Genomic DNA, 18,859 nt, shown 5'->3' on the forward strand with positions numbered 1-18,859 from the left:
GAGAGTCTAATTAAACATGCTTCAATACTTTTCAGTGAGCAGTGATGTGAGTTGCTCCAAAGTACTCTAGCACATAGTGTCCTTTCACACATCCCATGTGATGGACAAAATTAACTAAATATTATGTAAGTCTTGTTTTAGTTGTATTGTGATCACTATGAGTAAAAACTTGTAAATCAGTTCAGAGTTTCTCATGAGACTCCGTTTTCTTGGCATATGTGACTGAAATGTTTGATTATATTTTCAGGATTTTTAATAATTAACGAATGTGCACTTAGTATTTTCAATAATTTTAAAATCTTTTCAGAGAATGTTTGAAGAACTGGAATATAGTGAACTTCTAGACAAGGCTGCTGACTTTGATGATCCATATGAACATGAAATGTTTGATTATATTTTCAGGGTTTTTAATAATTAATGAACATGCACTTAGTATTTGCGATAATCTTAAAATCTTTTCAGAGAATGTGTGAAGAACTGGAATATAGTGAACTTCTAGACAAGGCTGCTGAACTTGATGATCCATATGAGCGTATGGTATATGTAGCAGCATTTGCTGTGTCAAGCTATGGTTCATCGTATTTTCGTGCTGGCAGCAAACCATTTAATCCTCTGCTAGGGGAAACGTATGAATGTATTAGAGAAGATAAAGGCTTTAGATTCATTGCTGAACAGGTATGTACATACTTAAGATTGCTGTTTGTGTTTTTCTAGCATTCTAAGGATTAGTTATTTAGAATGCACTTTCATCATCTTGCTCATATTGCTACTAGCAGTATTAGCCATTTAAAACACTGCATTCTTATCTTTGTCTTATGACTTTTACAGCTGCTACCAGTGCGCACACACTTTAACTTGGCAGTTTTAGTTTGGTGGTGGGGGGTGTGTTTTGAACTTCTGTTGTGTAAGATAACACAGTTGAGACATATGCTACCTCATTTACAACACTGTCAACTTTATCAAGTAATTGTGGTAGCCTTTACAGAATTCTTTGTGTACTCCACTTTACTTTGTCCTGTTAATTACTGGTTTTTTTCTTTCCTTGTTTTGAAATCGATGAGAAGTCCATTCCAGGTCCATTGTAGGCTTTGAATGCAGCTCACACAACACTAGAAGGAATTTGGGATTACTATCACAGTGTGTCAGTTCTGTTTTCCTCAGCTGCCCAGGTGCCAGGGCATGCTTTATTCTCCCTGCACCGGTTTTCTCCCACTTCCATCTGAAGCCACTCTTATATGGCCATAAGCAATTATTTTAAATAATTTCATTAAAATTTTTTTGAATAATTGTGAATTATGTAAGGATAACCATTTCAAAAGCATAAGTAGTGTACTAAAAACTTCTAGGCATAAGTAGTTATAGTTACATCATCTTTTGTTTTGTATAAGTCTATAAACAGTAGAGACAATAGTGTCTCAATCTCATTTTGTCATGGCTTATCTTGTCTCACATTGTCAGTATTGTTTTAGCTTGTGTGAACACCTACTGTGGAAACTTCAGAAGTACATACCATTTTATCTGAAAGTAACTATCTGTGTGAGAGGGAAAAGTTTTATTATTAAAAAGAAATGGTAATTATTTTTTTAAGTGAATTCAGGGAAGTGAAAAGGGAGTTTCAGTGGACTGAAATTAATTCAAAGCTTAAACTGTGAGGACTTTCTTTTATGACTACATTACACAGTCCAATTTGGCAATCATCAATTTTTTTAAAATAAAATCAAATAAAAAATTAACATAGGCATAGGATCTTTGCTGCCATCATTAATGAACACTAACTTTATGATAACTCACAAAAATAGCTTTTCACATGAATTTAATTTACTTTCAAGAGTGTAAAATTGGTTTTAACAGGACTTACTTAATGATGATCACCTTTATCCATTGATTAATCCATCAAAGTTAGAGAGACCAAGATACTACAAAATATTCAGTTGTACTATGATGGGACCTGGATAAACTGACTAAACCAGAGGTTGTACAGAGTTTCAGGAAAAGCATAAGGGAACAATTGACAAGAATGGGGGAAAGAAATACAGTAGAAGAAGAATGGGTAGCTTTGAGGGATGAAGTAGTTAAGGCAGCAGAGGATAAAGTAGGTAAAAAGACGAGGGCTAGTAGAAATCCTTGGGTGACGGAAGAAATATTGAATTTAATTGATGAAAGGAGAAAATATAAAAATGCAGTAAATGAAGCAGGCAAAAAGGAATACAAACGTCCCAAAAATGAGATCGATAGGAAGTGCAAAATGGCTAAGCAGGCATGGCTAGAGGACAAATGTAAGGATGTAGAGGCTTGTCTCACTAGGGGTAAGATAGATACTGCCTACAGGAAAATTAAAGAGACCTCTGGAGAAAAGAGAACCACTTGCATGAATATCAAGAGCTCAGATGGAAACCCAGTTCTAAGCAAAGAAGGGAAAGCAGAAAGGTGGAAGGAGTATATAGAGTGTCCATACAAGGGCGAAGTACTTCAGGGCAATATTATGGAAGAGGATGTAGATGAAGATGAAAAGGGGATACTGCGTGAAGAGTTTGACAGAGCACTGAAAGACCTAAGTCGAAACGAGGCCCCGGGAGTAGACAACATTCCATTAGAACTACTGACAGCCTTGGGAGAGCCAGTCCTGACAAAACTCTACCATCTGGTGATCAAAATGTATGAGACAGGCGAAATACCCTCAGACTTCAAGAAGAATATAATACTTCCAATCCCAAAGAAAGCAGGTGTTGACAGATCTGAAAATTACCGATCTATCAGTTTAATAAGTCACTGCTGCAAAATACTAACACGAATTCTTTACAGATGAATGGAAAAACTGGTAGAAGCTGACCTCGGGGAAGGTCAGTTTGGATTCCGTAGAAATGTTGGAACACGTGAGGCAATACTGACCCTACGACTTATCTTAGAAGCTAGATTAAGAAAAGGCAAACCTACGTTTATAGCATTTGTAGACTTAGGGAAAGCTTTTGATAATGTTGACTGGAATACTCTATTTCAAATTCTGAAGTTGTACAGAAACCAGATGGCAGTTATAAGAGTCGAGGGGCACGAAAGGGAAGCAGTGGTTGGGAAGGGAGTGAGGCAGGGTTGTAGCCTCTCCCCAATGTTATTCAATCTGTGTATTGAGCAAGCAGTAAAGGAAACAAAAGAAAAATTCGGAGTAGGTATTAAAATCCATAGAGAAGAAATAAAAACTTTGAGGTTCGCCGATGACATTGTAATTCTGTCAGAGACAGCAAAGGACTTAGAAGAGCAGTTGAACAGAATGGATAGTGTCTTGAAATGAGGGTATAAGATGAACATCAGCAAAAGCAAAACGAGGATGATGGAATGTAGTTGAATTAAATCGGGTGATGCTGAGGGAATTAGCTTAGGAAATGAGACGCTTAAAGTAGTAAAGGAGTTTAGCTATTTGGGGAGCAAAATAACTGATCATGGTTGAAGTAGAGAGGATATAAAATGTAGACTGGCAATGGCAAGGAAAGCGTTTCTGAAGAAGAGAAATTTGTTAACATCGAGTATAGATTTAAGTGTCAGGAAGTCATTTCTGAAAGTATATGTATGGAGTGTAGCCATGTATGGACAATAAATAATTTGGACAAGAAGAGAATAGAAGCTTTCAAAATGTGGTGCTACAGAAGAATGCTGAATATTAGATGGGTAGATCTCATAACTAATGAGGAGGTATTGAATAGAATTGAGGAGAAGAGGAGTTTGTGGCACAACTCGACTAGAAGAAGGGATCAGTTGGTAGGACATGTTCTGAGGCATCAACCGATCACCAATTTAGTATTGGAGGGCAGCGTGGAGGGTAAAAATCATAGAGGGAGACCTAGAGATGAATACACTAAGCAGATTCAGAAGGATGTAGGCTGCAGTACGTACTAGGAGATGAAGCAGCTTGAACGGGACAGAGTAGCATGGAGAGCTGCATCAAACCAGTCTCAGGACTGAAGACCGCAACAACAGCAACACTATGAACCCTGTTTTGCAACAAATTTTAAAGGCAGTAATTTGTGGTGTCTTCTCCCAAAGAAAATTGACTATTACCATGCCCTGAGATCAGAAAAATTCAACATTAGCGTTGACTAACCACTACCAACTAGTCGAGGAATATCAAGAGTATGAGAGCTGTCACAGGACTTAGCCCTCATTACCGTATTTACTCGAATTTAAGCCACACTTGAATCTAAGCCACACCTGAAAAATGAGACTCGAAATTAAGGAAAAAAAAAAATCCCGAATCTAAGCCGCACCTGAAATTTGAGACTCGAAATTCAAGGGGAGAGAAGTTTTAGGCCACACCTCCAAAGCGAAACAAAGTTGGTCCATAGTAATATGAGACACAATTTAGGTCGAATGAATGACGATACAGCTACAGTAGTTTGCTTCGAGCCGTAAGCTTAGCAGTTAAGTGTATACGGAATGAGTTTTTCGATGAAAAAATCGATTTTTGGGTAAATGCATTTTCGAAAAATTTAGACTCTCCCATTTAATACCATGTATGAAATATTTGGATGACGTGAATAGAACTATTTTAAATAATTTTTTTAAATAATTTCGACACACAATGTTCCACACCTTGAATATGAGACACGAAATATACCTGATATAGACAGCCTTGCCAGAGATATAATTGAGCACAAGAGAGTTAGCTTTTCTGTTGGCTACACTGCTAGACAGTTGACAATAGATTCTGCAACATTTGTATTGTTTCCTTTGTGAGTACATCCATGTCATTGTTGTGAAAGTCGTATGTGGAGAAGTCATTGAGTTTTCTTTCCTTCAACATGCCAAGACCTAGTCTGAAGGTATTTAGAAAGCGTGTACATTGGCGCAAGGAAGTAAAGTGTACTAAAAATTCGTCTGATTCATCTTCATCAGTATCTGATGTCCCAGTAGCGACTAACCTCAACACTGGTAGTGATACATTGATGCTGCTGCCACTACACCGGAAAGTGCTTCAAGAAGAAAACTAGCTGGAGTTGAAGAAGAATACAAGAAACTAAATGCTGGGACTACAAAATATGAGGTAATTAACGTCTCTGTATTATCAGACGTTTTGGAGAACAATGTGTGCTGCAAACAATGTGGAAAATGAGGTGTTTCATTGAAAACAAACTTACATGTAGGACTTGCTTGTGAATTAGAGTTGATGTGCAGTTATTGCAAACACAGTGTTACTTTCTTCAATTCCTCACATGTTACTGCAGATACAGGTAAACTATACGATATAAACATTAGACTGGTTTATGGATTACGGTGTATAGGAATGGACAGGGCTGCAGGTGCCATGTTGTGTGGTGTGATGAACCTCCCTCCTCCACCTTCAAAATTTAGCAAACACGTAATTGCAATAGACTCTGCTGTAGAAGATGCGGCACAGGAAAACACGAAAGATGCTGTTGAGGAAGCAGTTGTTGAAAATACTAATAGCAGAGACTTGACCATAGCTTTTGATGGAAGCTGGCAGGAGAGAGGCCACACATCTCTGAATGGTGTAGTAACAGCTACAAGTGTGGACACTGGTAAGGTAGTTGATGTGGCAATACTTTCCAAACATTGCAGATGCAAGGAGAAAATGAAAAATAAACATGAAGAGAAGTGCATGACAAATTACTATGGGTCAAGTGGTGGTATGGAAGTTGCTGGTGTAAGAAGTATTTATCAACGCTCAGTAAAATGGTACAACGTTAGATACATAAATTATCTTGGAGATGGTGACTCAAAGGCTTTCAAAGAAATTGAGGAACTGAGACCCTATGGTAACGATGTGAAAATTTCCAAACTGGAGTGTGTTGGCCATGTTCAGAAAAGGATGGGATCAAGACTTCGTCGGCTCAAGGCTAGCATGAAAGGCAAGAAATTGAGCGATGGAAAAACTTTAGATGGGAAAAATAGACTGACAGATGCTACAATAGATCATTTCCAGAAGTGCTATGGTCTAGCAATAAGACAGAATACAGCAGATGCAGAATTAATGAGAAGAGCAGTCTGGGCTCTGTTTTTTCATACAGCTTCAAACAATGAGAATCCCCAACATGGGCTATGTCCAAAAGGAGACGATAGTTGGTGCAAGTACAACAGAGGCAAGGTAACTAAGAAACAATACAATCACACTCATCACCTGCCACCTGCCATAATGGATGAAATAAAACCAATATTCCAAGACCTCGCAGATATTAGTCTACTAAAGAAATGTCTTCATGGCCGGACTCAAAATCCAAATGAGTGTGTGAACCATGTGATATGGAATAGACTACATAAAACTGTGTTTGTGGGTATAAACACACTTCACTTTGGCGTTTATGATGCTGTTTCATCATTCAATCAGGGCAATATAACAAAGTGCAAAGTTCTGCAGAAGTTGGGGCTCTGTGTAGGACTATGAACTGCCGCAGCTATGCTTTGTTTGGACAAGGAACGGCTCAGGTCTTCAGATAATGCCATAAAAGTATATTCAAAGATGGCTAGACAGCATAGCAGAGCCATCAAGAGGAAACTGTTGGATGATTCTGATGATACAAGCTATGGAGCAGGCTTGTACTGAAGTAAAAACTTTGAAGCTAATTTCGCGTAACTTTAGTTTTTTGTGTATAAGGTACATTTTCTCCGAGCCTATTTATAGTAGAAAGATGAAATTTTCTGTAGTTGTTCCTTCTAATATATCTGAATTAAAATATATGTGGAATTATTTTGTATTAATGGATGTAAATTTTAAAATACTTGTTAAAATGTATAACTTTTTTTAACATTTACAAAAAATAAAATATCTGAAAAACTATACATTATTTTTTCAAAAGTAATAATTCAGCATAAAAGCAGAACATATCTCTGTGTTCTGTGAAAAAATCAAGAGTATCGTCCAAATAACAAATGAGAAAATGTTCCTAACTTTTAGCTCAATTTAACATTGTAAGCATAGGGCGTTCCGTATACCCTTAAGCTTTACCAGGTAACCATTGCTATGAGTCAGGCGCTCCGTCCGTATTTATACGGGTACCCTTCATTTTTCATGTGCTTCGTCTGGTTTGAATTGATTGCTTATTTTTCTTTGATCTGATAAGTGCTGTTCTCTTTGTTATAGGTGTTTACGTCACTCTGAGCTGAAAATGCATTACTGTACTGTGTCATGCATTGTTTGTCGCATTCTGATAATGAATGTTTACGACCTGTCGCCGCTCGCGGCATGGTTTGCTTTTGTGCGTGCTACCGCCGCTTACAATTAAAAAAAAAAAAAAAAAAAAGAGAGAGAGAGAGGAATTGTCTCAGTAGCGAAACAATGGCAAGAGACTGCTATTTGTTGTTATTTACACTGCTGCTTTCTTTGTTAATGATCAACAAGAACCAAGTAATAAACTGCGTATGATAAAATATGTTCTGAACGAGAGTTTAGCGAAAATTTTTCTCCGTTTGAAAATCTTTGCAGACGCCTCTTTAGTACATTAATTTCTGCACAGAAATTAGAGTCATCTTAGATTCAAAAATCTAGTCAATTGCCGTGCTTCATTTCTGACTGTATTTCTATTTGGCATAAGAATAATATGAATATAAACATGATATGATATGTGTATACTTCCGCGTTTGCTGTTGTCTCCCTCTAGTTTCGTAGTTTATTAGCCAGACAGGATTTAAATGAGATAGCAGCAAACACGGAAGAATACATGGCAGAATGTTTATATTCGTATTATTCTTATGGTGAAGACAATACTGCATGTGATTCACAAAAGTTCCCATTAGCAACCATCTCTTCTCACAGGTAGGAAAAAATTCAGAACGTAGAATTGGCCATACTGACAAACATCGCAAACAGTTTTGCCAGTCGGACTTTCATAGTAAATTGAAAAGCTGCTACATTCGAAGATGAACAATACGGAATTTGTATTTACTTTGTTGGATAATGTATGAAAATGCAGTGGTCGAAATTTGGGGCGGAGAAAAAAGCTCGTCTTCCGCGTTTTTTTAAAATTTATTTACTGACGCAGAGGTTTTGGCACCAGTATTTATCTTTGTGCCTGCAAAGCATGCCTGTGTAGCGCTACATATGTTCGTCAGCAGAAGTTAGTTGTGGCGGCACCTACCAACATATTTCAGAACTTCCGCTTACTTTGCACTTGATTCTAAGCCGCAGGCGGTTTTTTGGATTACAAAAACTGGAAAAAAGTGCGGCTTAGATTTGAGTAAATACAGTAGTGTAGACTTAAAAGGGAATTGCTACGATAAAGTGTTTGCTGTACACAGATTGTTGTCATTGCAATAAAATGTCGTAGGAGGGGGGAAGAGAGTCTGTCCATTTTACAAAATGGTCTTAGACACACCAGCTTATACAGAAGCCTGAAAGCATATTACAAACACATGTTGACTGCAGTTAAAATACAACAGTTTTTTTTAATATGCTTTCTAGACACCCACAGATAAGTCTGTACTATCCTGTTCACAAATCACTCACCCTGTTCCTTTCTTTATAAGCTTTACTCCAATAGTTTGATGTATACTTCTAAAGTAAACAGCAGCTATATAGCAAAACCGAAGATGCCACAGCTTTTTTCAAACTAGGAGCTTTCATGTTAATTTGCTTGATAAAATTTAGATGGCATAATGAGAAAAGTATGAAGGAGATCAGCAGTAGATTATTGTTAATACAGTATATACAGGGTGTTTCAAAAATGACCAGTATATTTGAAACAGCAATAAAAACTAAACGAGCAGCAATAGAAATACACCGTTTGTTGCAATATGCTTGGGACAACAGTACATTTTCAGGCAGACAAACTTTCGAAATTACAGTAGTTACAATTTTCAACAACAGATGGCGCTGCAAGTAATGTGAAAGATATAGAAGACAACGCAGTCTGTGGGTGCGCCATTCTGTACGTCGTCTTTCTGCTGTAAGCATGTGCTGTCCACAATGTGCAAGTGTGCTGTGGACAACATGGTTTATTCCTTAGAACAGAGGATTTTTCTGGTGTTGGAATTCCACTGCCTAGAACACAGTGTTGTTGCAACAAGACGAAGTTTTCAACGGAGGTTTAATGTAACCAAAGGACCGAAAAGCGATACAATAAAGGATCTGTTTGAAAAATTTCAACGGACTGGGAACGTGATGGATGAACGTGCTGGAAAGGTAGGGCGACCGCGTACGGCAACCACAGAGGGCAACGCGCAGCTAGTGCAGCAGGTGATCCAACAGCGGCCTCGGGTTTCCGTTCGCCGTGTTGCAGATGCTGTCCAAATGACGCCAACGTCCACGTATCGTCTCATGCGCCAGAGTTTACACCTCTATCCATACAAAATTCAAACGCGGCAACCCCTCAGCGCCGCTACCATTGCTGCACGAGAGACATTCGCTAACGATATAGTACACAGGATTGATGACGGCGATATGCATGTGGGCAGCATTTGGTTTACTGACGAAGCTTATTTTTACCTGGACGGCTTCGTCAATAAACAGAACTGGCGCATATGGGGAACCGAAAAGCCCCATGTTGCAGTCCCATCGTCCCTGCATCCTCAAAAAGTACTGGTCTGGGCCGCCATTTCTTCCAAAGGAATCATTGGCCCATTTTTCAGATCCGAAATGATTACTGCATCACGCTATCTGGACATTCTTCGTGAATTTGTGGCGGTACAAACTGCCTTAGACGACACTGCGAACACCTCGTGGTTTATGCAAGATGGTGCCCGGCCACATCGCACGGCCGACGTCTTTAATTTCCTGAATGAATATTTCGATGATCGTGTGATTGCTTTGGGCTATCCGAAACATACAGGAGGCGGCGTGGATTGGCCTCCCTATTCGCCAGACATGAACCCCTGTGACTTCTTTCTGTGGGGACACTTGAAAGACCAGGTGTACCGCCAGAATCCAGAAACAATTGAACAGCTGAAGCAGTGCATCTCATCTGCATGTGAAGCCATTCCGCCAGACACGTTGTCAAAGGTTTCGGGTAATTTCATTCAGAGACTACGCCATATTATTGCTACGCATGGTGGATATGTTGAAAATATCGTACTATAGAGTTTCCCAGACCGCAGCGCCATCTGTTGTTAACAATTGTAACTACTGTAATTTCGAAAGTTTGCCTGCCTGAAAATGTACTGTTGTCCCAAGCATATTGCAACAAACGGTGTATTTCTATCGCTGCTCGTTTAGTTTTTATTACCGTTTCAAATATACCGGTCATTTTTGAAACACCCTGTAGATTAGGTTTCTGTGATGCCTTTGCCTCGTTTTAATATATACCATGACTTATTCCAAATGCTTGAAAATTCTTCTTGATGGGATCTAATGAATGTGATGAATGAAATCGTATTTACATAAAATATATTTTGTTATGCATAGGTACTTTATTCACTGAAGGTGTTCTTGTAGGTAAGGTATGTTAGCTCAACAGAAAGTTTCTAAACATACTTCTACATTATATAAACAAGTTGAAATTAGAGAATGAAATTTTCACTCTGGAGCAGAGTTTGCACTGATATGAAGCTTCCAGGCAGATTAATACTGTACGCCGACCCGAGACTCGAAATCAGGATCTTTGCCTTTTGTGGGTAAGTGCTCTGCCAGCTGAGCTACCAAGCATGACTCATGACCCATCCTCACAGCATTACTTCTTTGTAATGTAATTGGGGTACTCTGTAGTGCATTGAGTGTTCTTGATAACAAAATACTGAAGACAGTAGGAAGGTAAAATAAACAAAAAGGCAAGGCCCAGGTAACACATAAAATGTGAATTTCGCTATATAGCAGAGATGCTGAGTTGCAGAAAAGCATAATAAAAGACTGTCAGAAAGTTAGCTTTTGTCCAGCAATGCTTTTGTCAAAAATAGACAAAACACGCAACACACACACACACACACACACACACACACACACACACACACACACAGTCTCTGACAGCCTATCAAAAGAAAGTGAAGACTGATCCTGCAGGGGGACCAGTTGGCAGAGGAGTTGATACATGTGAGACAATAACCAAGACAAATAGAAAGCACGCCATAAGCTAATGTCAGACAAATCAAAAGCATGAAAATGCTGCCACAACTGTTTTTCATAGGCTTCCCATTCTTCGACAGACTCATCATAAGCTGGAAATGGTTGAGGATAAATGACTGGGATAGTGACAGGCATAATAGGAGGTGCAAGAGGCAACACAGCAGGTGATGTAGATTGAGACAGACTTGAAATGGTCAAAACAGAGGCAAGCATTTGCAATACCTGGGTTTGATTGTGTTGAGCTGTTGCTAATGCCTCCTAGTGTTGACTGAGATGCTGCAATGCCGCAGTAAGACCCCCCTTGCTGATCAATCAACTGGTTTAAAAACTCATCAGTAGCACTGTCAGACATTGTAGGTGCAACAGACAATCAACCAGAGCCTGAAAACCGTGCGAAGAACAGCCCCAGTACAACTTTATTAGACTGTCGCATGTATGCCAATCACCATAACTTACACTGTACACAATAAGACAATGCAAATGTATGCAAGCAGTAATAACATAAGTGAGTACATGTGTATTGCTGGAGGGTTTAAACAGGTACTCACCCATGGCGTGCTGTATTGGAAGTTCACAGTATCGCTCTCTCACAGTGCACTATTGCAGATGGCAACACACTGCCAATGCACACAGCTTTAAAATTGCACACATCACTTCAGGAATACTGTTACTGAAATACTTCATCTTAGAATGTATTAAATTAAAATTCACTGGTCAAGACTGTGTAAAACAAACATTCCATTCCATCTCTGTCTTATGTCCTAATCTGTCTGATCCCAGAAGTATGTCACATACTGCTTTTCATACCTGAGTTGTACTCTGTAACAATTTTTGACATTACAGGCAATCAACATCAGCACTTCTCTCTTATCAAAGTGTTTGATCCAAAAAGCACACCAGAAGTCATAAACAGAACTTTTTTTTTAAATGATGTGTCCGTTCTTACCAACTGCACCAAATGTACTTGTGATATTGGAGAAACAAGTCTGAGGCTGAACACAATTTGTCAATTTAGAGTTTGTCCCTGTTCGAAACAGAACCTCTCAAGTCTTGCCTCATGACCACTAGTTTTCTGCATAATCCTGGACTCTGTTGTCCGCCGCTCCTGGTCTCGCGGTAGCGTTCTCGCTTCCCGAGCACGGGGTCCCGGGTTCGATTCCCGGCGGGGTCAGGGATTTTCACCTGCCTCGAGATGACTGGGTGTTTGTATTGTCCTCATCATTTCATCATCATCCAGGAAAGTGGCGAAATTGGACTGAGCAAAGGTTGGGAAATTGTACGGGCGCTGATAACCACGGAGTTGAGCGCCCCACAAACCAAACATCATCATCATCATCTGGACTCTGTTGCTGTTGCCCCTATATTCTTTCTTTTTCTTTTCTTTTCTTTTTTTTTTTTTTTAAAAAAAAAAAGGATGTGCCAAAACAAAACTGTACAGCACAAAAGACTTTATTTCAGCCATACTGGATGGAAGAAACTGTTTGGAACATAATGGGCCTCTTGATGACAAGTCGGAGATTTGATATGGTTACAAAGCGCTGTGGATGCCTCGTGGTGATTATCAATAATGTTCATGATTTTGAATAAAGATTTTTTTAACTGATAGTGGCAGAGTTGCCAATCATCTTGGAACATAGTATGGCTGAAAACTATAGTGTTCACATGTACTCTTGCTTTATAACATTAGCTAATTTATAGTTTCTTGACTCAGACCTTAAGAAGGGAAATAGCATTGAAGGAATAAAATTTTTAAAATCCTGTATCTTTCACCTTTGAACTTTGACAATTTTCTGGCTCTTGCATATTTACCATGATGTATAAATAAAATAGATTGGTTTGATTCACTGTAAATGTTATCTGTTCTCGGATTAGAAATGTTGTGACAGATGACGAAAACTCTGAATTACTGTCTAGGTGATATGTGTGCTCCAAAGCCAAATTGTCAGATGCATGCATAACTGGATGAAAATATTTTTTTTTTTCATTCTGCAACTGAACCATATTCCTTTTCCAGATGTTTCCCATATGTTTAGATTCTGAATAACTACCAGTTACATCTATTGTAGGGACAATGTAAGTGTTTGTTATACATGCTTATGAACAAAATTGAGGGCTGTTACTTCAGAATCATGTAAAAGTGTCAACACAATTATCAGTACAAAAAATCTATCACTGTTACTTTTAATATTTCTAGGATTCCTTCCTCTGTTCATCTGCATTGTTTCATTTTTAACAAATTATAAATGAACATTGATCTTGTTGCAGTATTCTGATTCCAATTCTGAAGTGTAATAATGGAAATTAAACTAAATCAGAAACATGAACATGGGACAACAACATCAAATGCACAGAAGAACTCTTAATACATACTCCTAAGAAACAACTACTGAGAAATCAGGCAGAAATACAGCTTAGCTTCGTTTGTTGACATGGTCACAGTACCATGTCTAGACTCATCCATAACACGCAAGGAATGCCCAGGCAGTGCATGTAAATATGCTTGCACCATTGTGCAAGAGTGTACCACAGATATGAGCTGGTAGGGGGAAGGCACAACTTATTTTAGTTTCATGGAGGGGTAAAGGAAACAAAACACAATTTCTCGCAAACTAAACTCAGGATTATTGAAAAACTACATTTACCAGTCACCAAACGTAGTAGTGGGAGAGCTTTATAGCAGGTACCTGCTACCTGCATGGTACTTAACTGACAGTAAAGTTGATATGATTTTGTGCATATTATTTCGCAATCGGGCAGGTAATGCTGAGATACACGTGGATAATTTCTATGTCCACTTTTTTAGCAGTTTTGACATGAGCAGAAATGTTCCAGATCAAAGGTACAATGTTAGTGGAAGCTGTTAGAGCCTAGAGGCATATGGCATTTTCAGTTGCAAGGAAAACAGTAGTGGATAGTGAAATAGTTCAGAGATTCTACAGCAAATGGCTCTGTACATACTTCCCACTGGTCAATATCTGTGGATTTCTTCAAACTGGTACTGAATTGATACATCTGAATGTGTGACAAGGGACAGTGTAGTATGCCTTTGGCCCTGTGAGATACAGACATACTGCAGTACTTAAAAGCGTTTGTAGCATATGTAGAATGGCACAGCACTGCATGTTAAAGAGTCAACAGCACTTGAAGGATTAAGTGTGCAGTACTGGATAAACATCATTATTTTCCCCATCCTTTCCATTTCTTTTTTCCACAGTTATATGGAATAATTAAGTTCAGTAACAATGATAAAATTTTCTTAATAATAATTAAACAGTATGTACAGTTTAATCCAGTCTGACAGTAGTGAAAAGCAGATGTAAAAAAAAAAACTTTATCAGATTATAAGACTGGAAGAGGTGATACTTTGATACTTTCCACATATCCACTGTCACCCTAATAAATATGATGTTGCTGAAGTGAAATTCTGATTTTTGTATGCAATTTGTTTAGGTTAGCCATCATCCTCCAATAAGTGTGTGTTATGCAGAATCCAGAAATTTTATTTTTTGGCAAGATGCACGAATAAAAACAAAGTTCTGGGGCAAATCAATGGAATTCCAGCCAACAGGTACTGTCAATCATTATTCCTATATATTCCATGTTCAATTCCACCAGGTTATTTGTTACCATTATCAGATAAAACTTAATGTAATGAATGTTAGCCACATAATGCTATATATTAATTAGCATATAGAACTGTAATGAACATTTCTGATGTACATAAAAATTGTGTTTTAAGGCAAGGAATTAGTGTTAAAATTGTCAGCATGCCATGCGCAGTTGCTGGTGGTGATGATTGTACTGTTTTAGTCATCCAACTTAGTTGATGATTTATGTTGTTAGATTTCTTCTGAAATATGATTTGCTTTCACTTTAAGAGAAATGTAGTGGTATGTCTGTTTACAAAAAGGGAAATAATAGAAGCAGATTACAATCTTCCCAGCTTCAGAAGACAGTTGCAAATTGAGAGTTGCCTTTTTTACTTCTTTTGCCTCTTTATCATTGTATTGACAAGCTAAGATCACATAACTTCAATTTCTCTTCTTTCTATGTCATCTTCTATTTTTCCAAGACTCCATCTTCTTTGCATGATGTCTTTACATTTCTATCCATATTGTTCCTGAGTTCTTATTTATTCTGCTTTGAAAGCCTTCTAAATTGAGTGCTTCATTCTTTAAAAAAGTTCCTTTTTTTTAGTTCCAATTCTTTCTATTTCTTTTCTTATTCCTGTAATTCATGCCAATGTTGACTTTTTTCCACAAAAATAGGAATATTGTTTTGTTAACCCATTCATCAATTCAGTAGAGGTGTAAAAAGAAGAATCACCTTCTCTTAGCTAGTTTGATATTCTCTGCACATTTTAGTAGAACTCCTCATTGCTCATTTTCCAACCATATATAGTTTGTATTGCACTCATTTTGTTAATAATTCATTTTTCAGGTACCTCAATTCTGTCCAGTTTGTAGTTTATCATTTGTCATTCATGGGGATATGAACAGTCTCATCTTAGCACTGTGGTGTAGTATTTTAGTTTAGTTTTTATAGGTATGCAGTTCTTGTTATAGATATTTTTAAGTAAGCTACATGCCATTTCAATTTCATTAAGCCTTACATCTACTGCGAACTTTTCAAATCTACCCCACTATATTGTTTCTCAAAGCTATTTAAATTTACTGACTTGCTTTATTTTGTCTGTTTCTGATATTGTATCTAGTTGAATGCATTTTTAATATATTTGCTGTTATTAGTTTTCAGATTTTTTGAAATATACTATGGTTTGCTACTTTCTTCAGATTAGATTTCTTGTTATTTCAGACTCTAGGTGGTTCCTGCACTGTAGGACAAAAACATTTTGTACAAGTCAGTTCTGGGAATAGGTCAGTCAAACAAAAAAGTAAAATCACATAAATTCTTTCATTTTTTAATAATTTCAGCTAGGTTGCTTCCTTTTCTGTCTGTCTATTTGATACAAATTTTGCTATTGATTTCAAACTAACTTCTCAACGAGCTAGAGGCTTTAAACTTTCAGCATTACTCAAACCTGGATGACACTGCAATATTAACTCATTTTATTGTCTCGTGTGGTGGGGAGTCTTTGTGTACCTCCACTTGTTCCCCCATTTCCTTTACCAGTTGCGAATGTTTCGTAGTAAGAACGATTACTGGTGAGCCTCCATGTTAGCTCAAATCTCTAATCTTTACTTTCACAGTCTTTTTGCAAGAAATGATTATTAGTTGACTCAAATGAAGAGAAACTAAAATTATTCTGAAATATACCACATGTCTTTGTTGTAATCTCATCAAAATGCTTGAAACATTTCACACACAAGACTAAAAAGCAGAAAATATTTATTTAAGCAAAAAGCTTTTGAATATAACAAATTTTTAAAATGGACTGAAAGTATAAAATAATTTATTTTAGCCCCATAGAGATAGTCTTTAAAATGTGTGCATGTGAATTTTTAATAGCTATGACAGTAAAATTTGAAACAAAAATATGGGACAAATGAAACAGATAATAGTAAGAGATATAGAGAGTAGCCGTTGAGAAAAATCACATCACAGTTCATATGTGCAGTGCAATAAAAGTGTTTGTGATGTTGGTGAACTATTGTAATGTTCTGTCAACTTAAAGTGTGAGTGTGGATCTGGGTTGTATCAGCTTATTCCCCCAAACAACCATCCACTTCTTTACGAGATGACTTCCTTGGAATTTGCAGCCACTCTTCTTTACTGAATAGCTGGCTGCTGGAAACCCTCTTGACTTCTTCACTGTTGAATAACCCTAGGTACAGGAATTTTTAGACTTTTCTACTTATGAAATAAGTAGGCAAATGACCTTTACTTTTCATCAACTAATGATGCATTCAACCTCCATACACAATAAAAATTTCACTTTCCACATGAATATGTAACTTCCTGCAACCCTCTTGACTTTCATTTATGGTGGCATTTGAAAGCTCTTGTCTACGCAACCCCGGTACCAAATGTAGAGACTCTTCGTGATCGTATTGTGGACGGCTGTGATACAATACGCCATTCTCCAGTGCTGCATCAGCTCATCAGGGATTCCATGCAACGGAAGGAGGATGCATGTATCCTCGCTAACAGAGGACATTTTGAACATTTCGTGTAACAAAGTGTTTGAAGTCACGCTGGTACGTTCTGTTGCTGTGTGTTTCCATTCCATGATTAATGTGATTTGAAGAGAAGTAATAAAATGAGCTCTAACATGGAAAGTAAGCGTTTCTGGACACATGTCCACATAACATATTTTCTTTCTTTGTGTGTGAGGAATGTTTCCTGAAAGTTTGGCTGTACCTTTTTGTAACACCCTGTATATTTTAGATCTGAAGATGGTCATTACAGACTGAAATCGGTCATCGCCTAAAAAACTAATTTGTGATCAGAGACTGGAATAAAAAAGCATTTTACAGTATTGGGTCACTGTTTGTACATGCGATTATGTTGCAGTTGGTGGAATTTAGAGTTTAACTCTGAGCATTTGATTGAGAATTTACTAAGTCTAGTTCTTTACTGAGAGTCGCACTCTGAGCATTTAAAGCTTCACAAGGTTCTTTTTTGGGGCCCTTACTTTTTCTTGTGTATATAAATGACCTTTCATGAGTAACATTACCAGATGTCAAGTTCGTTTTGTTTGCCGATGATACAAACATTGCAATAAATAGCAGATCAAGTGTAGTCTTAGAAAGGTCAGCTAATAAAATATTTGTGGACATTAATCACTGGTTCCTAGCCAATTCCTTGTTACTAAACTTTGGAAAAACACACTACATGCAGTTCAGAGTGTCCCACGAGTATATGTCTAACATACTATGACAAGAAGATAGAAGAAGTGGACAGTGTTAAATTCTTGGGATTACAACTAGATAATAAATTCAACTGGGAGGAGCACACCACAGAACTGCTGAAGCATCTTAACAAATCTCTGTTTGCAATGCAAATTTTGTCAGACATAGGGGATATAAAAATGAAAAAGCTGGCATACTATGCTTACTTTCATTCCATAATGTCATATGGGATTATTTTTTGGAGGAATTCATCAAGCCAAGCTAAAGTTTTCTGGGCACAAAAATGTGCAGTAAGAGTTATATATGGTGTGAACTCAAGAACATCCTGCAGGACTAGGTATACTAACTACTACTTCCCAATATATTTATTCCTTAATGAAATTTGTCATTAAAAATATATCACTTTTTCAAACCAACAGCTCAATTCATGGAGTCAATACTAGAAATAAGAATAATCTTCACAAGGAATTAAAGTCACTTAGTCTTGTACAAAAAGGTGTGCATTATTCACGAACACACATTTTCAATAACTTGTCAGCAGCCGTAGAAAGCTTAACAACCAATGAAATTCACTTTAAGAGAAGCCTAAAGGCTTTATTGGTGGCCAACTCCTTCTACTCCATTGATGAATTTCTCAGTAAAACCAACTGATTTGTATATAACTTCTGCATAATTTCAGTGCAGTATTGTGTTCATTGTAAATATGTGTGTGTGTGTGTGTGTGTGTGTGTGTGTGTAAGTACAATCTAACTTCTGCACATTTTCAGTGTAGTAATGTGTTCATTGTAAATAAGTGTTATAGTAGTTGTATTACACGTTTATTACCTTATAAATAAATAAAAAAACTTTTTAATTTTAAATTCAGTGCATTAGTATTTGTAAAATGATTCTTTCATATAGTGTTCATTAAAAAATGATCATCATTCCACTTGGGACATGTGGAATGGTACATTAGCTTATTTGTTTTAGTTGTAAATATTTGTCACGTATTGTTGTTTTTCTGAGATGTTCCACATCCTGGAGGACCTCCTCACTACGGATCAATTGGAAT

The 18,859-nt window shown here is 37.4% G+C and overlaps 1 protein-coding gene across 1 annotated transcript in view; it reads left to right on the forward strand.

The window, feature by feature from the left end:
- Positions 1 to 18,859, forward strand: part of LOC126092630 (oxysterol-binding protein-related protein 6-like) — a 262,237-nt gene that overhangs the window by 183,944 nt on the left and 59,434 nt on the right. Inside the window, exons 13-14 of the mRNA XM_049908352.1 lie at positions 463 to 675; positions 14,447 to 14,564. Coding sequence (XP_049764309.1) covers positions 463 to 675; positions 14,447 to 14,564 — 331 coding nt within the window. The remainder of the gene's footprint in view (positions 1 to 462; positions 676 to 14,446; positions 14,565 to 18,859) is intronic.

This window comes from Schistocerca cancellata, chromosome 7, assembly GCF_023864275.1.
Source record: "Schistocerca cancellata isolate TAMUIC-IGC-003103 chromosome 7, iqSchCanc2.1, whole genome shotgun sequence".
Taxonomy (NCBI): domain Eukaryota; kingdom Metazoa; phylum Arthropoda; class Insecta; order Orthoptera; family Acrididae; genus Schistocerca; species Schistocerca cancellata.